Source organism: Pongo abelii, chromosome 1, assembly GCF_028885655.2.
Source record: "Pongo abelii isolate AG06213 chromosome 1, NHGRI_mPonAbe1-v2.0_pri, whole genome shotgun sequence".
Lineage (NCBI taxonomy): Eukaryota > Metazoa > Chordata > Mammalia > Primates > Hominidae > Pongo > Pongo abelii.
Genome location: NC_071985.2, coordinates 221,135,231 through 221,148,533, shown reverse-complemented (window position 1 = coordinate 221,148,533; position 13,303 = coordinate 221,135,231). Strand labels below are relative to the sequence as shown.

At 45.5% G+C, this 13,303-nt stretch overlaps 1 protein-coding gene across 1 annotated transcript; it reads left to right on the top strand.

Moving 5' to 3' along the window:
- The first annotated feature begins 4,421 nt into the window (after nucleotides 1–4,421).
- LOC100446582 (PRAME family member 5) lies at nucleotides 4,422–11,580 on the top strand. Its single transcript, XM_024232375.2, has 4 exons — nucleotides 4,422–4,582; nucleotides 7,382–7,690; nucleotides 8,355–8,936; nucleotides 10,683–11,580. The coding sequence occupies exons 2-4, from the start codon at nucleotides 7,404–7,406 to the stop codon at nucleotides 11,242–11,244; spliced, it is 1,431 nt and encodes a 476-aa protein (XP_024088143.2). The 5' UTR covers nucleotides 4,422–4,582; nucleotides 7,382–7,403; the 3' UTR covers nucleotides 11,245–11,580.
- Nucleotides 11,581–13,303: the final 1,723 nt, after the last annotated feature.

Genomic DNA, 13,303 nt, shown 5'->3' with positions numbered 1-13,303 from the left:
AGGTCACATGCAAATTCAAGGCTAGGTCAAACAGTAGAGTGGCTGTCTATGGAAAGGGGAGTGGAAGTGAATCATGGTAATAAAAAAGGTGTAGATATAGATATGGATAGGTAGACATACACACATTACAGCTGCAAGAAAAGGGAATATAATGGACCAATGATGACAGTGAGCCATGTAAAAAGGCTACAAGTTTTGTGATTGTGTGTCCGTTTTCAGGATGGGTTGTAGCTTACCTTTTTAGAAAGGCTGATGCCATAGTCATAGGTAATAAATGATTATAAAATGTGTTTCCTTTCTGGCGCACCTCTGGAGAAATTGCCAATGGTAGGAGAACTTAGTTTACTGGGCCCGTTATCACACAGATAAGATTTTACAGATCTAATGGCACTACCATTAACTTCATTATCCTTGCTATTCTACAAAGATTGAGTGAACAAATGGTATCTTGAAACTAAAGTTAGATAAACTGACAAAGAAAACTGGATTCTTATTATTTATTTTTGAGACAGAGTCTCTGTTGCCCAGGCTGGAGTACAGTGGTACTACGTTGGCTCACTGCAACCTCTGCCTCCTGGGTTCAAGGGGTTCTCCTGCATCAGCCACCTGAGTAGCTGGGATTACAGGCACATGTCACCACACCCAGCTAATTTTTGTATTTTTGGCAGAAACGGGGTTTCACCATGTTGGCCACGTTGTTCTCGAACCCAGGACATCGGGATCTGCCTGCCTCGACCTCCTAAAGTGCTGGGATTATAGGCATGAGCCACCACACCTGGCTGAATCTTTTTTTCTTTTCTCAAAAGATGGTGGCATAGTATTGGCTTCTATACACTTATTAGAGTGAGCCCATTGTTCACTAACAATATAACTCAATATTGCAAGACTTTGATGCAGTATTTGAAAGACTATTTCCAGAAGGTGAAGGAGGATTTCAGTGATGCTTAGACCTTCATGCCCTAGCATTTGGAGATTGCATCCTGTAGAAATGACACCAAGGGAAATCTGCCCATGAGCAGCATTAGATGGGACAGTACCAGGTGACTTAAAATTAAAGATATCCAAGGAAAAGCCTTCCCTAGAAGCAGACATCATCACATAGTGGGCAGCTTTTCCAAGACAATGGAACAAGACTCCATTTTATCTTCTTCCATTGACTGAGACTTGGTCTTGTTTTGTATTAACACAAAATTCTCAAACCTGTATTTTATATTGTTAGGTACTTTCACCACTCAAACCAAACACTTTCTAAGGTCTCCTGTTCAAAATGTAGCTGCTCTCACTAACCAAAGCTATTGCTGGCTATGGAGTCATTTACACGAAAGGCAAGGATCACAACTAATAGTACAACCTGCTCTCATACACAGTTGGGTAGCAATTGAGGATGAGGATGCTAACTTCATGATAAAGTTTGTTATCCTTCCTTTGGAAAGTTCGTTAATACTTATAATTAAATGACTTGGCACTGAGAAGAAGCTATAAGTGCAAGTGGGTGGCCTGTGACTATTATTGATTTCGTTACTGGTAATTTATCTCTATGCCTAGAAAACACTAGTGTAACTGGGTCCAATCTAGATAGTGTTCCAGACTCCCACTAGAATCAAACTCTTTGGTTTGACACACATTATGCAGATGGGAATGCTATAGATATCGACATAGACACAGAATCAGGACATGACCATGTTACCCTCTGCCATATAATCAGAGAACTTACTGAAACTAGACATTGGTTTACTGGAAACTCTAGAGGCAAATAGAATGCGTCTATAGCTCTACTATATGAAATAATAGTTTTATTTATTGGATGCATCAATACTCAGGACATATTTGGAGAGAAACCTCTTCATTCTTCAATGGAGATGGCATACAAGGATTACTTTATAAAACACACAGAAATATTTTTTCTTCCCACACCAATTCCAACCATTACCATGCAACTTGTTGTCAATAGACATTAAGGCAGTTGAGGCAGAAATAATTAAATAAAGCCTCATTGGAAGCTAAATGTGAGGATCGACGTGGAAGACACACACTGACAAAATGAGTGTTTTCAAAAGTCTGTTACAAGTTGGAATGCTTTGGTAAGAAAGGTTGAAAGAAGGGAATGGGACTCCTCTTATCAGTTTTTTTGTTTGTTTGTTTGTTTTTTAAATTTTCTTTTGTTTTATGCTGGCAAGGCTCAAATAGAGTTGGGTTTCTTGTTTTTGTTTTTTCCATTGGAAGGGACAATACAGAGGTTACAATCATTGACTTTAGATGACAACATAACAGGCGAAAATATTTTCCTTGCAACACAACCAGCAAAACTTCATGATCAGAATCAAATCAGTGTCCTTCTCACTGTCACTGGGTGAAGCCTTCATCACTACTTGAAGAGTCTCAGGCACTCATGAACTCCAGATCAGATTCTTTACTCAGGGACAGGATGTAAGCCAATCATAAGACCTTCCACAGATGATTAATTTGGAAGTCTACCTAATGTGACCTGCACGTTTTCACTGCTAATATGCAGGTGCAGATATGACAAAGAATAATCCTGACCTTCATATCATCCCTAGCTGTTGAGGATTGGGATTCTTTTGTCCCTTTCTCTCCATAAAACGAAGTTACTAATCTTGTGTGGCAACAAAATATATGGTCTACTTAACAGGGAAAGAGACTCCACAGGGAAAAAAAAGGATTTTTACTATGAAATGAGCAAAGCAATGGGAATAGATGTGAGATTATTCGGGGAGGTAAAGGAAGACAAAGGTTTTGAAAGGAAAAATGAGGAGAATTACATAAATTCTTTTGAAAGACTCATTCTTGCTCATAAGTATGAAAACCAAAGGAGCCTCGGTGCAATGTTGGAAAGATTCCTTCTCCACCCCCTCAATAACCCACAACATGTTTACCAAGTCTTTGTCCACTCCCAGGATTCCATTAAAACACCCAGCTCAATCCTGACCAGCCTCCACTTTCACTTCCCTTTGTAATTTTACATAAATTTGTTACAGGACCATCAGGTTCCTATGCCTGCTGCACAGTAGCAGACCAATATTCTGAGACAGCAGGGTTTGTGGCAGAGAGTTTAATGATCACAGGGTGGCTGAATGAGAAGCTAGGAGGAGATCCTCAAATTCATCTCCCCAAGGAGTACTGAGCATTTCCAGTGGATCCTGGATAGCAAGGGGGTGGAAAGTTGGGGTAGCAGTAAGAGGGAAGAAGTCAACAGGATGTAGAAACTGCATTCTTTGGTGCGTTAGTGCATTTCAGGGCCCTTCAGATCAGCTGGCATCAGTAGTTTCACTGACATGCAGAACCTGAAAGAATATCTCAGATGAAAAAAGTTAATGTTTTACACTGCTTAAATTGTTGTCTGCAGGGAAGTTAAGGGGAACTGTAATCTAAGGTCTATATGATTTTGGAACAGTAGGCTGCCAGCAACCATGAGGAACCAGGTCAGAGAACAAGCTGACCTCCTGATGAATGCTGAATGTGTTGCAAGCTTGGTTTATTTTTGTTTCTCTCCCTCCCTTCTTCACTGATTACATTTATAAGGTTTATAGATGTGGTTTCAATTTCTTCCAAAGAAGCCTTAACCTAAGCCCTGAGACGACTCACACCCTCAGTGGCACCTGTCCTCCACCAGAACGAGCATGTAATCTGCTACCTTAGGTTACACAAAATCCCCAAGACCATTCGATACATTGAGATTTTTATTCTGATTTTGTAGGGACGACCCCTCTGTTTTTATAAAGCTTTTTTAAGTGTAAAGCATTTTTATATTTTGATGTGGCCAAAGATCTCCTAACAACACTACTTTCAGGTTGTATTTTTCTGTCTAATGTCGTAAACAGATCAAGTCGTTCCCTGCCTCACACTCAAGACTATGAAGTTCACATATTATTAAAATTCCATCAGTGTTTGTGCAGTTCATGAATGAATGAATTTTTTTATTTTTTGACAGAATCTCCCTCAGTCACCCAGACTGGAGTGCAGTGGCACAATTCTGGCTCACTGCAACTATTGCCTCCTTTGTTCAAGCAATTCTCCTGCCTCAGCCTCCCGAGTAGCTGGGTTTCAGGCACCTGCCATCATGCCCAGCTAATTTCTGTGTTTTTGTATTTTTGTAGAGATGGGGTTTCACATTTTTGACCTGGCTGGTCTTGAACTCCTGACATCAGGTGATCTACTCACCTTGTCGTTCCAAAGTGCTGGGATTACAGGTATGAGCCACCTCACCCGGCCTTGATGAACGTATTCTTGACTTCTACCCCATCCCTAACACTGTTAATTTCTTGCTTCACAAACTGAATATAGATATGTGATATGAATGGATATCTGATTCAGTCCATTAATCTGGGGAGAGCCAAAAACCCAATCAGGATTAACTGGGTGGAGCTTCAGAAATGCAATCAGATATCACTTTTTGATTGGAGGCTAGCAGCGGATACGTGGAGGGGCGTGGGTGGGAGTTGTGATTAGAAAGGTCAATAAAAGCTTCTAAAGACCCACAGGAGAGACCCAGAGTCTTCAAGCCTGGAGTTCCTGCCTGATTCTTCCTGAGGTCTGAGCACCTTCTAAACTACATCCAGATCTGGTAAGTCACTAATTTCTGTAAGTACACTCCCATCTGACCTACAGTCATTCAGTCTGGGATGGTGACGGTGCAGCCTACGATGGCACAGAGCTATATCCTGTCCTTTTCTTTTTTTCATAGGAACAATTTGAAGCTTTGAATTTTTTCCTCTAAATGCAGTTCTGTCTTTATTTCAAAAAAGTTGATTGTGCTTTGGTTGATGTCATTTCAAAATTCCTGAAGGGAGCAGTGACTCATGCCTTTAACCCCAACACTTTGGGAGGCCAAAGTGGGAGGATCATTTCAGCCCAGTGGTTTGAGACCAACCTGGGCAACATGACAAAAACCCTCCTCTACACAACGTTTATTTTTTGAGGGCAGGGATGGAGTCTCGCTGTGTTGCCCAGACTGGAGTGCAGTGGCACGATCTCAACTCACTGCAACCTTTACCTCCCGGGTTCAAGCAATTCTCATGCCTCAGTCTCCATCCTCAGAAGCTGGTATCACAGCCTTCTGAAACCATGCCTGTCTAATTTTTGTATTTTTAGTAGAGGTGGGATTTCATCATGCTCTCCAGGTTGGTCTCCAACACCTGACCTCAAGTGATCCACCTGCCTTGGCCTCCCAAAGTGTTGGAATTTCAGCTGTGAGACACTGGTGCACGGCCTCTTTTTTTTTTTTTTTTTTTTTTAGTTAGCAAGGCATGGTGGCATGCATCTGTAGTCCCAGCTATTTGGGTGGCTGGTGTGGGAGAATCACTTGAGCCCAGAAGATTGAGGCTGCAGTGAGCCATGCTCACACCACTGCTGTACTCCAGCCTGGACAAAAGAGAGAGACCCTGTCCAAAAAACAGAAACAAAATCCTAACCAAAAAGGACCTTTGACCTTAATTTTAAACCAATCACATCCTCTTCCACCCAAACGGAGACATGGGAGTGGGGGTGCATGCCTGTAATCCCAGCTACGTGGAAGGCTGAAGCATGAGAATTACTTGAATCTTGGAGGCCGAGGTAACAGCGAGCCGAGATGGTGCCACTGCACTCCAGCCTGGGCGACGAAGTGAGACTCAGCTCCCTCAACACCAAAAAAAATTATGCCAGCCAGGTGATCATTGGATATATGAAGATTTCTATTGTGTTTTCTTAGGGACTGTCATCTCTGTCTTTGTAAAACTCTTTTAACTCTGAAATATTTTGATAAATTTGATGTGGCCAAGGATCCCTCAACAAAGATAGTTTCAAGTTTTCTTTCTGTCCGTCTAATATCAGGAACAGATTCAACCCTTCCCTACCTCACATTCAGGACTGTGAAGGACATATATTAGTAAAACTCCATGTTTGTGGAGGGAATCAGTGAATGAGTCCTGGACATTCACCCTATCCCTAAATTTTTCATTTTGATGGATAAATATATAATTCGATCAGTTAATCTGGAAGAAAGCCAAAAATCCAATCAGGATTAACTGGGTGGAGATTATGAAGTCTAATCAAATGTAGCTCTCTCTCTCTCTCTCTCTCTTTTGAATCTAGCCTGTTTCCCAGGCTGGAGTGCAGTGGTATAATGTCAGCTCACTGCAACTTCTGCCTCCTTGGTTCAAGCGATCCTGCTGCCTCAGCCTCCCTAGTAGCTTGGATTACAGGTGCAGACCACTGCACCTGGCTAATTTTTGCTTAGTAGAGGCAGGGTTTTACCATGCTGGCCAGGCTGGCCTTGAACTCCTGATCTCAGATGATCCACCTGCCTCGGCCTCACAAAATGCTCAGATTACAGGTGTGAGTCGCTGCACCCAGCCAAAGTGGTTCATTTTGAATATGTGTAAGAGGTGTGCATTGGAAACATCTATCTTGCGAATGATGCATAACAGTGTCACATAGCTTTCAAAGCTTCTCACTGAAGTTTTCAATAATGAGGCTGGGGCGGAGGCTCACACCTATAATCCCAGTACTCTGGGAGGCCAAGATGGGTGGATTGCTTGAGACTAGGAGTTCAAGACCAGCTTGGACAACATAGCGAAATCCACTGTCTTTACAAAGAGTCAAAAAATAAAAGATTAGCTGGGTGTGGTGATGCATAACTGTGGTCCCAGCTACTTGGGAGGCTGAGGAGGAAGAATCCTTTGAGCCTGGGAGGTCAAGGCTGAACTGAGCAAAGATCCCACCACTGCACTCCAGGCTGGGTGAGAGAGCAAGACCCTGTCAGAAAGAGAGAGAGAGAGAGGGAGAGAGAGAAAGAGAGAGAGAGAGAATGAGAGGAGGGAGGGAGGGAAAGACAAGAAAGAAAGAAGGGAGAGAGAGGGGGAAAGAAAGAAAGAAGGGAGGGAGAGAGGGAAAGAAAGAATGAAGAAAGAGAGAGAAAGAGAAAGAAAGCTTAAATAATGAAAAGAAAACAAATAGAACCTATTCTAGGGATGCCCCATGAATGTTCCCAACAATCTTATTTGTAGAAACTGAAAATATAGGCATGTAGGCTTGTGACGCTCCCATTCCCATTGTTTTAGAACCTTGAGTAATTAGTAATTTCCCCCAGTGGTGGGAGGGGTTAGCTTTCAGGTTCCTCCACACTCACTAGTCACTGGATGGAGCACTGGATAGAAAGGAAGAGCTAGTGGTGGCCCTGCCTCCTCACTGCTGGGGAGACGCTCGTGCTGATGCAGCAGAGGCAGAAGCCTGGCTTAGTGGCCAATGAGTACAGAGTAGAAATGGAGTAAACTGAGGGCTCTTTCACCATTGCCAGAGCAGTGACTTTGGCTCTGGGAGAACATGAGATTGCATGGGCTTGGCCTGAGAGTGATGCCTTTTCTCTGGGTTTGTCCTGTGGAAGTTTTCCTTGCAGATTCACGAAGATGAGCATCCGGACTCCACCCAGACTCCTGGAGCTTGCGGGGCGGAGCCTGCTGAGGGACAAAGCCTTGGCCATCTCCACCCTGGAGCAGCTGCCCACGGAACTTTTCCCCCCACTGTTCATGGAGGCCTTCAGCAGGAGACGCTGTGAGGCCCTGAAGCTGATGGTGCAGGCCTGGCCCTTCCGCCGACTCCCTCTGAGGCCTCTGATGAAGATGCCTTGTCTGGAGGCCTTCCAAGCTGTGCTCGATGGGCTTGATGCACTGCTTACCCACGGGGTTCGTCCCAGGTGACGTGGCCCAGGTGGGCTGGTCGGGAGGGCCCAGGTGTCCAACAGAAGGAGCAGCTGGGTCATGAGAAGTGAGGAGGCCCAAGGGGGGATGGTGGTGGTGAGGAAGCTGAGAGGCCTTGGCCATTCACCAGCTCCTCAGGGAAAGCACTGCCCACCATGCAAGTCCATGGAGGTAACAGGAATCTCTCCTCTAATGGCACTGAAAGGCACCATGAAAAGTGAGAACTGGGCCGGGCACGGTGGCTCACAATGTAATCCCAGCACATTGGGAGGCTGAGGTCGAGAGTTTGAGACCAGCCTGTCCAACATGGTAAACCCCAACTCTACTAAAAATACTAAAATTAGCTGGGCATGGTGGTGGGCTTCTGTAATCCCAGCTACATGTGAGGTTGAGGCAGGAGAATCGTTTGAACCCGGGAAGCGGAGGTTGCAGTGAGCTGACATCACACCACTGCACTCCAGCCTGGGTGACAGAGGGAGACTTGGTCACAAAAAAAAAAAAAAAATGTAGAAGTGGGCAGGATCCAAGGGGAAAACAGGGTGGAGAAAAGTCAGAGAGAGGGACAAGAAGCAGGGAGGGGAGCAGCTGCTATCCAGTATGTGGAGTTTAAGTTCAGAAATGAGTCCTTAAATTCTCAGTCTCACCTCTATTTTCCCACAGGAGGTGGAAACTTCAAGTGCTGGATTTACAGGATGTCTGTGAGAACTTCTGGATGGTTTGGTCTGAAGCTATGGCCCATGGGTGCTTCCTCAACGCCATGAGGAACAAAAAACCAGTGCAGGACTGTCCAAGGATGAGAGGACAGCAGCCCTTGACTGTGTTCATAGAACTTTGGCTCAAGAACAGGACTCTGGATGAATACCTCACCTGCCTCCTTCTGTGGGTCAAGCCGAGGAAAGATGTACTACACTTGTGCTGTAAGAAGCTGAAAATTTTGGGAATGCCCTTCCGCAATATCAGAAGCACCCTGAAAATGGTGAACCTAGACTGTATCCAGGAGGTGGAAGTGAATTGCAAGTGGATACTGCCTATCCTGACACAGTTTACCCCATACCTGGGACAGATGAGGAATCTTCAGAAGCTCGTTCTCTCCCACATGGATGTCTCTCGCTACGTTTCCCCAGAGCAGAAGAAGGAGATTGTTGCGCAGTTCACCACTCAGTTCCTCAAGTTGCACCACCTCCAAATGCTTTATATGAACTCTGTTTCTCTCCTTGAAGGCCACCTGGACCAGCTGCTCAGGTGAGGGAGGGTGGTGAGCTTTCTCTGCAGACCACAGCAGAGCCTGTTACAGTAAACGCTAGTGGACATCTACTGTGAGCCAGCCTATGAGGATGTAATAGTGAAGGGGACACTAGAATGTCCATGCATTGTCCTGTTGGCGGCCCTGTCCTGAAATGGGTATCACACAACCATCCCAATAGAGGCAGAGGGATCAGCTATTAGAGATGCTATAGAGAGGCTGCCATGCTAGGAAGCTAGCTACTGGAGGGTTCAGATCTAGTGAGGGTGCCTTTCTGAATTCTTCCTGAGGACGTGTGTCTAAGTTAAGATGATGAAAATTAGGCCAGGGATGGTGGCTCATGCCTGTAATCCTAGCACTTTGGGAGCCTGAGGCAAGAGGCTAGCTTGAGCCTAGGAGTTTAAGACCAGTCTGGGTAACATCCCAAGACCCCTTTCAGAAATGAAGAAATAAAAGTAAAAACAAACAAGATAATTTTTTTTTTCCGAGATGGATTTTCACTTTGATCGTCCAGGCTAGAGTGCAGTTGTGCCATTTCAGCTCGCTGCAACCTCTGCCTCCCAGGTTCAAGCGATTCTCCTGCCTCAGCCTCCTGAGTACCTGGAATTACAGGCATGGGCCACCACACCTGGCTAATTTTTATATTTGAAGTAAAGACAGGGTTTCACCATGTTGGCCAGGTTATACTCGAACTCCTGACTTCAGGTGATCCACCCACCTTGGACTCCCAAAGTGTTGGGATTATAGGCAAGAACTACCATGCCCAGCCAACAAGCTAATTTTTAAGAAGATGATGTGAAGTAGGGAAGTGCAGCGGGCACTGAAGAGGGGAATGGTCAGCAAACCTGCACGTTTCAGAATATAAGTTTGTGCCCCACAGTTTGGTGAACATGAATGATCCCATCTCTAATTCCCTGTTGTAAAAGGTTGTTTTGAGCTCCAGATAAATTAATTACCTAGGAAATGCATGATTCTGAAACAGAGGGTCAGGGAGCAGGCACAAAGGATGGTGAAAGTCACAGATGTTTTGCTGATGATACAGGCATGTCGGGGATGCCTGCAGCCCGCCCACCCCAGCTGATGTTGCAGGATCCTGCCTGGGTTTGTCCTTTATCTCTGAATCTCCAATGAGCTCCTGTGGCCCAGAGATGTGGTTTTCTGCCTCACAGATGAGGAAAGGGAGCTTTCAGGATTCTGTGAACTTGATCCATTCCTATAAATGACAGTGAAATGACTCAGCCTCAAATGGAATTATTTTTCTCTCTCTTTTTTTTTAATGCAGAGTCTCGCTCTGTCACCCAGGCTGGAGTATAGTGGCATGATCTCTGCTCACTGCAACCTACACCTCCTGGGTTCAAGCGATTCTCCTGCCTTGGCCTCCCAAGTAGCTGGAATTGCAGGCGCCCTCCACCGCACCTGACTAATTTTTGCATCTTTGGTAGAGAGGAAGTTTTGCCATGATCGCCAGGCTGGTCTCAAACTCCTGATCTCAAGTAATCCACCAGTGTCAGCCTCCCAAAGTTCTAGGATTACAGGTGTGAGTTACTGTGCCGGACCTAAAGTGGAAGTGACCTCAGTGACAAAGCTCTTCATCACGCATCATCCGAAGTGTTGACCATCAGGCCATCAGAATGACCCTGGGCTTGGGCAAAATGGTCTCCATCCATTACCTTGAAGCCATTCCCCTCCACCCTCCACTCACCCCTATGATTCCCCAGAATTAACTTCTTGCTCTCTCTCCCCAGCTGTCTGAAGACCTCGTTAAAGATCCTCGCAATAACTAACTGTGTGCTTTTGGAATCAGACTTGAAGCATCTATCCCAGTGCCCGAGCATCAGTCAACTAAAGACCCTGGACCTGAGTGGCGTCAGACTGGCCAATTTCAGTCTTGTGCCTCTCCAAGTTCTGCTAGAAAAAGTTGCAGCCACCCTTGAGTACCTGGAATTAGATGACTGTGGTATCGTAGACTCCCAAGTCAACGTCATCCTGCCTGCCCTGAGCCGCTGCTTTGAGCTCACCACCTTCAGCTTCTGTGGAAATCCCATCTCCATGGCCACCCTGGAGAACCTGCTGTGCCACACAATCAGACTCAACAACATATGCCTGGAGCTGTATCCTGTCCCACGGGAGAGTTATGATGCTGATGGTACTCTCTGCTGGAGCAGATTTGACCAACTTAGGGCTGACCTGATGGGGAGAGTGAGGGACTTAAGGCACCCCAAGAGGATCTTGTTCTGTACTGACTACTGCCCTGACTGTGGCAACAGGTCATTTTATGACCTGGAGGCAGATCAGTGCTGCTGTTGAATGCCTGCCTATTTGGATGGATATGTCAAACACTTTCTTCTGGACACTTGGAAACTAAAACCTCGGTCTTAGGTACATCCTAAAGGGAGCACAGAACCCATCATTTCAGACATGGGCTCTGAAAGTGGGAAAGGAAAGGTGATCAAGCAGGGGCCGGACTTGGGGGAAATGTTGCCATGGATTCGATGGGACTTTGGGGACCTGTGTCCTGTAGAGTCAAAAATGGGAATGTGAATGTCTAGAGTGGAATTCAGGCTTGAGAATACATGAGGGAGTTACTCTTGCATGGATGGTTGTAAAAAAAAATCAGAAATAAAGGAAAACTGAGCAGAAACTGTCTGGTGCCCTCTATTATTAAGTAACCTGTTTTCCACTTTAAGCCTCAGGAATCTTCAGTTATTGATGGAAAAAACAAAAGGCACTGAGTTGTCCAATCAATAAGATGCAGCCCAAGAAAATCAAGGCATTGAAATAAAATTTGGTTATTGTAATCAGTTTCCTCCCATTCTTTTATTTGAGACAGAGTTTCACTCTTGTTGCCCAGGCTGGAGTTTGGAGTGCAATCGTGCCATCTCGGCTGACTGCAACCACCACCTGGGCTTTAAATGATTCTCCTGCCTCAGCCACCCAAGTAACTGGGATTACAGGCATGCACCACCATGCCCAGCTAATTTTTGTATGTTTAGTAGAGACCGGGTTTCCTCACTATGTTGGTCAGGCTGGTCTCAAACTCCTGACTTTGGGTGATTCACGCAAGTAGGCCTACCAAAGTGCTGGAATTACACGTGTGAGCCACTGTGTCAGGCTTTTTGTTTGTTTGTTGGTTTTTTAAAGGTCTCCTTCTGTCACCCAGGCTAGAGTGTAGTGGCACAGTCATAGTTCACTGCAGCCTCAATTCCCTGGGTTCAAGCAATCCTCCCACCTCAGCCTCCTGAGTAGCTAGGACTACAGGCGTGTGAGCCACCACACCTGGATACTTTTTTTTAGTAGAGACAAGCCCTCGCTGTCTTGCCCAGGCTGATCTGGAACTCCTGAGCTTGTGATTCTCCTGCCTTGGCCTCTGAAAATGCAGGGAATATAGGTGTGAGACACCATGCTTGGCTTGGCCTCCTCCGGTTCTTCACTTCTTTAGATGTCTGTTAATTCCTTGTTAGTTTCTGTGGCTGTTCAATGGGTTAATACACACCACGTGGACACCAAGGGCCTGGAACATTACTGGGCAAGAACAGTGAGCCAATCCACATGGAAAGCACTTTCTCCTCAGGGTCTTTCACTGCTAGCCAGATGCTGAGACCCTGCCCACTCCTTGTGAGTCTCCACATGGTTCCAGAAGCCTTAGTTAGTGGACGTCAGCTTCACTGCACAAGGAGCCACTCTCTTCCCACTGCCCTGGAAGGGGATGTCCACATTGTGTATTAGCTGGAGTCTCTGGGCAGCACCAACCCTTGCTTGTTGCCCTGATGACTAGCAGCCCTTCTTGAATTAAACTGGTTGTAGCCAGAAAAGACAGCCACTTTCCCTTTAACTAAAATACTAGAACTATGCAGGCGTGTAACACTTTTTAAATATTTCCATCTGACATTTAAAAAGTTACGTCTTTTGGGGGGAGCTAGGTCAGATTGATGAGAGATTTTCTCATGACACCTCCCCTCTCTCCCTATCAAGGAAGAGACTACTGCAGCGTGTTCTGAAATCTCACATCATCAAAGGGTGGATAACGATCAAGTGCCTGTGGGTGATGAGTGACCTTCTCTGTGCTGAGCAAGCCTGCATAACGAGCACCCAAGTTGAACGATCCTGCTGAGGACTCACGGGCTGGTGTTGCTGTCAGGGATCTTAGCCAAGAGCCTCAGGTTCCTGTAAAATGAGGATGATGATGTCCAACGGCTTATAGGACCCTGGTAGGATCCAATGAGATGGTTCATGTTTAGGGCTTGGCATGGGGCCTGGCATACAGTAAGATCAATACATCTTGTTGTTTTTTCTCTTCTCAGCAGAAGTCCCAGCATTTTTCGCCTTTCAATCTCACTTCCTATTCCTGATAATAGAGAGGCAACAA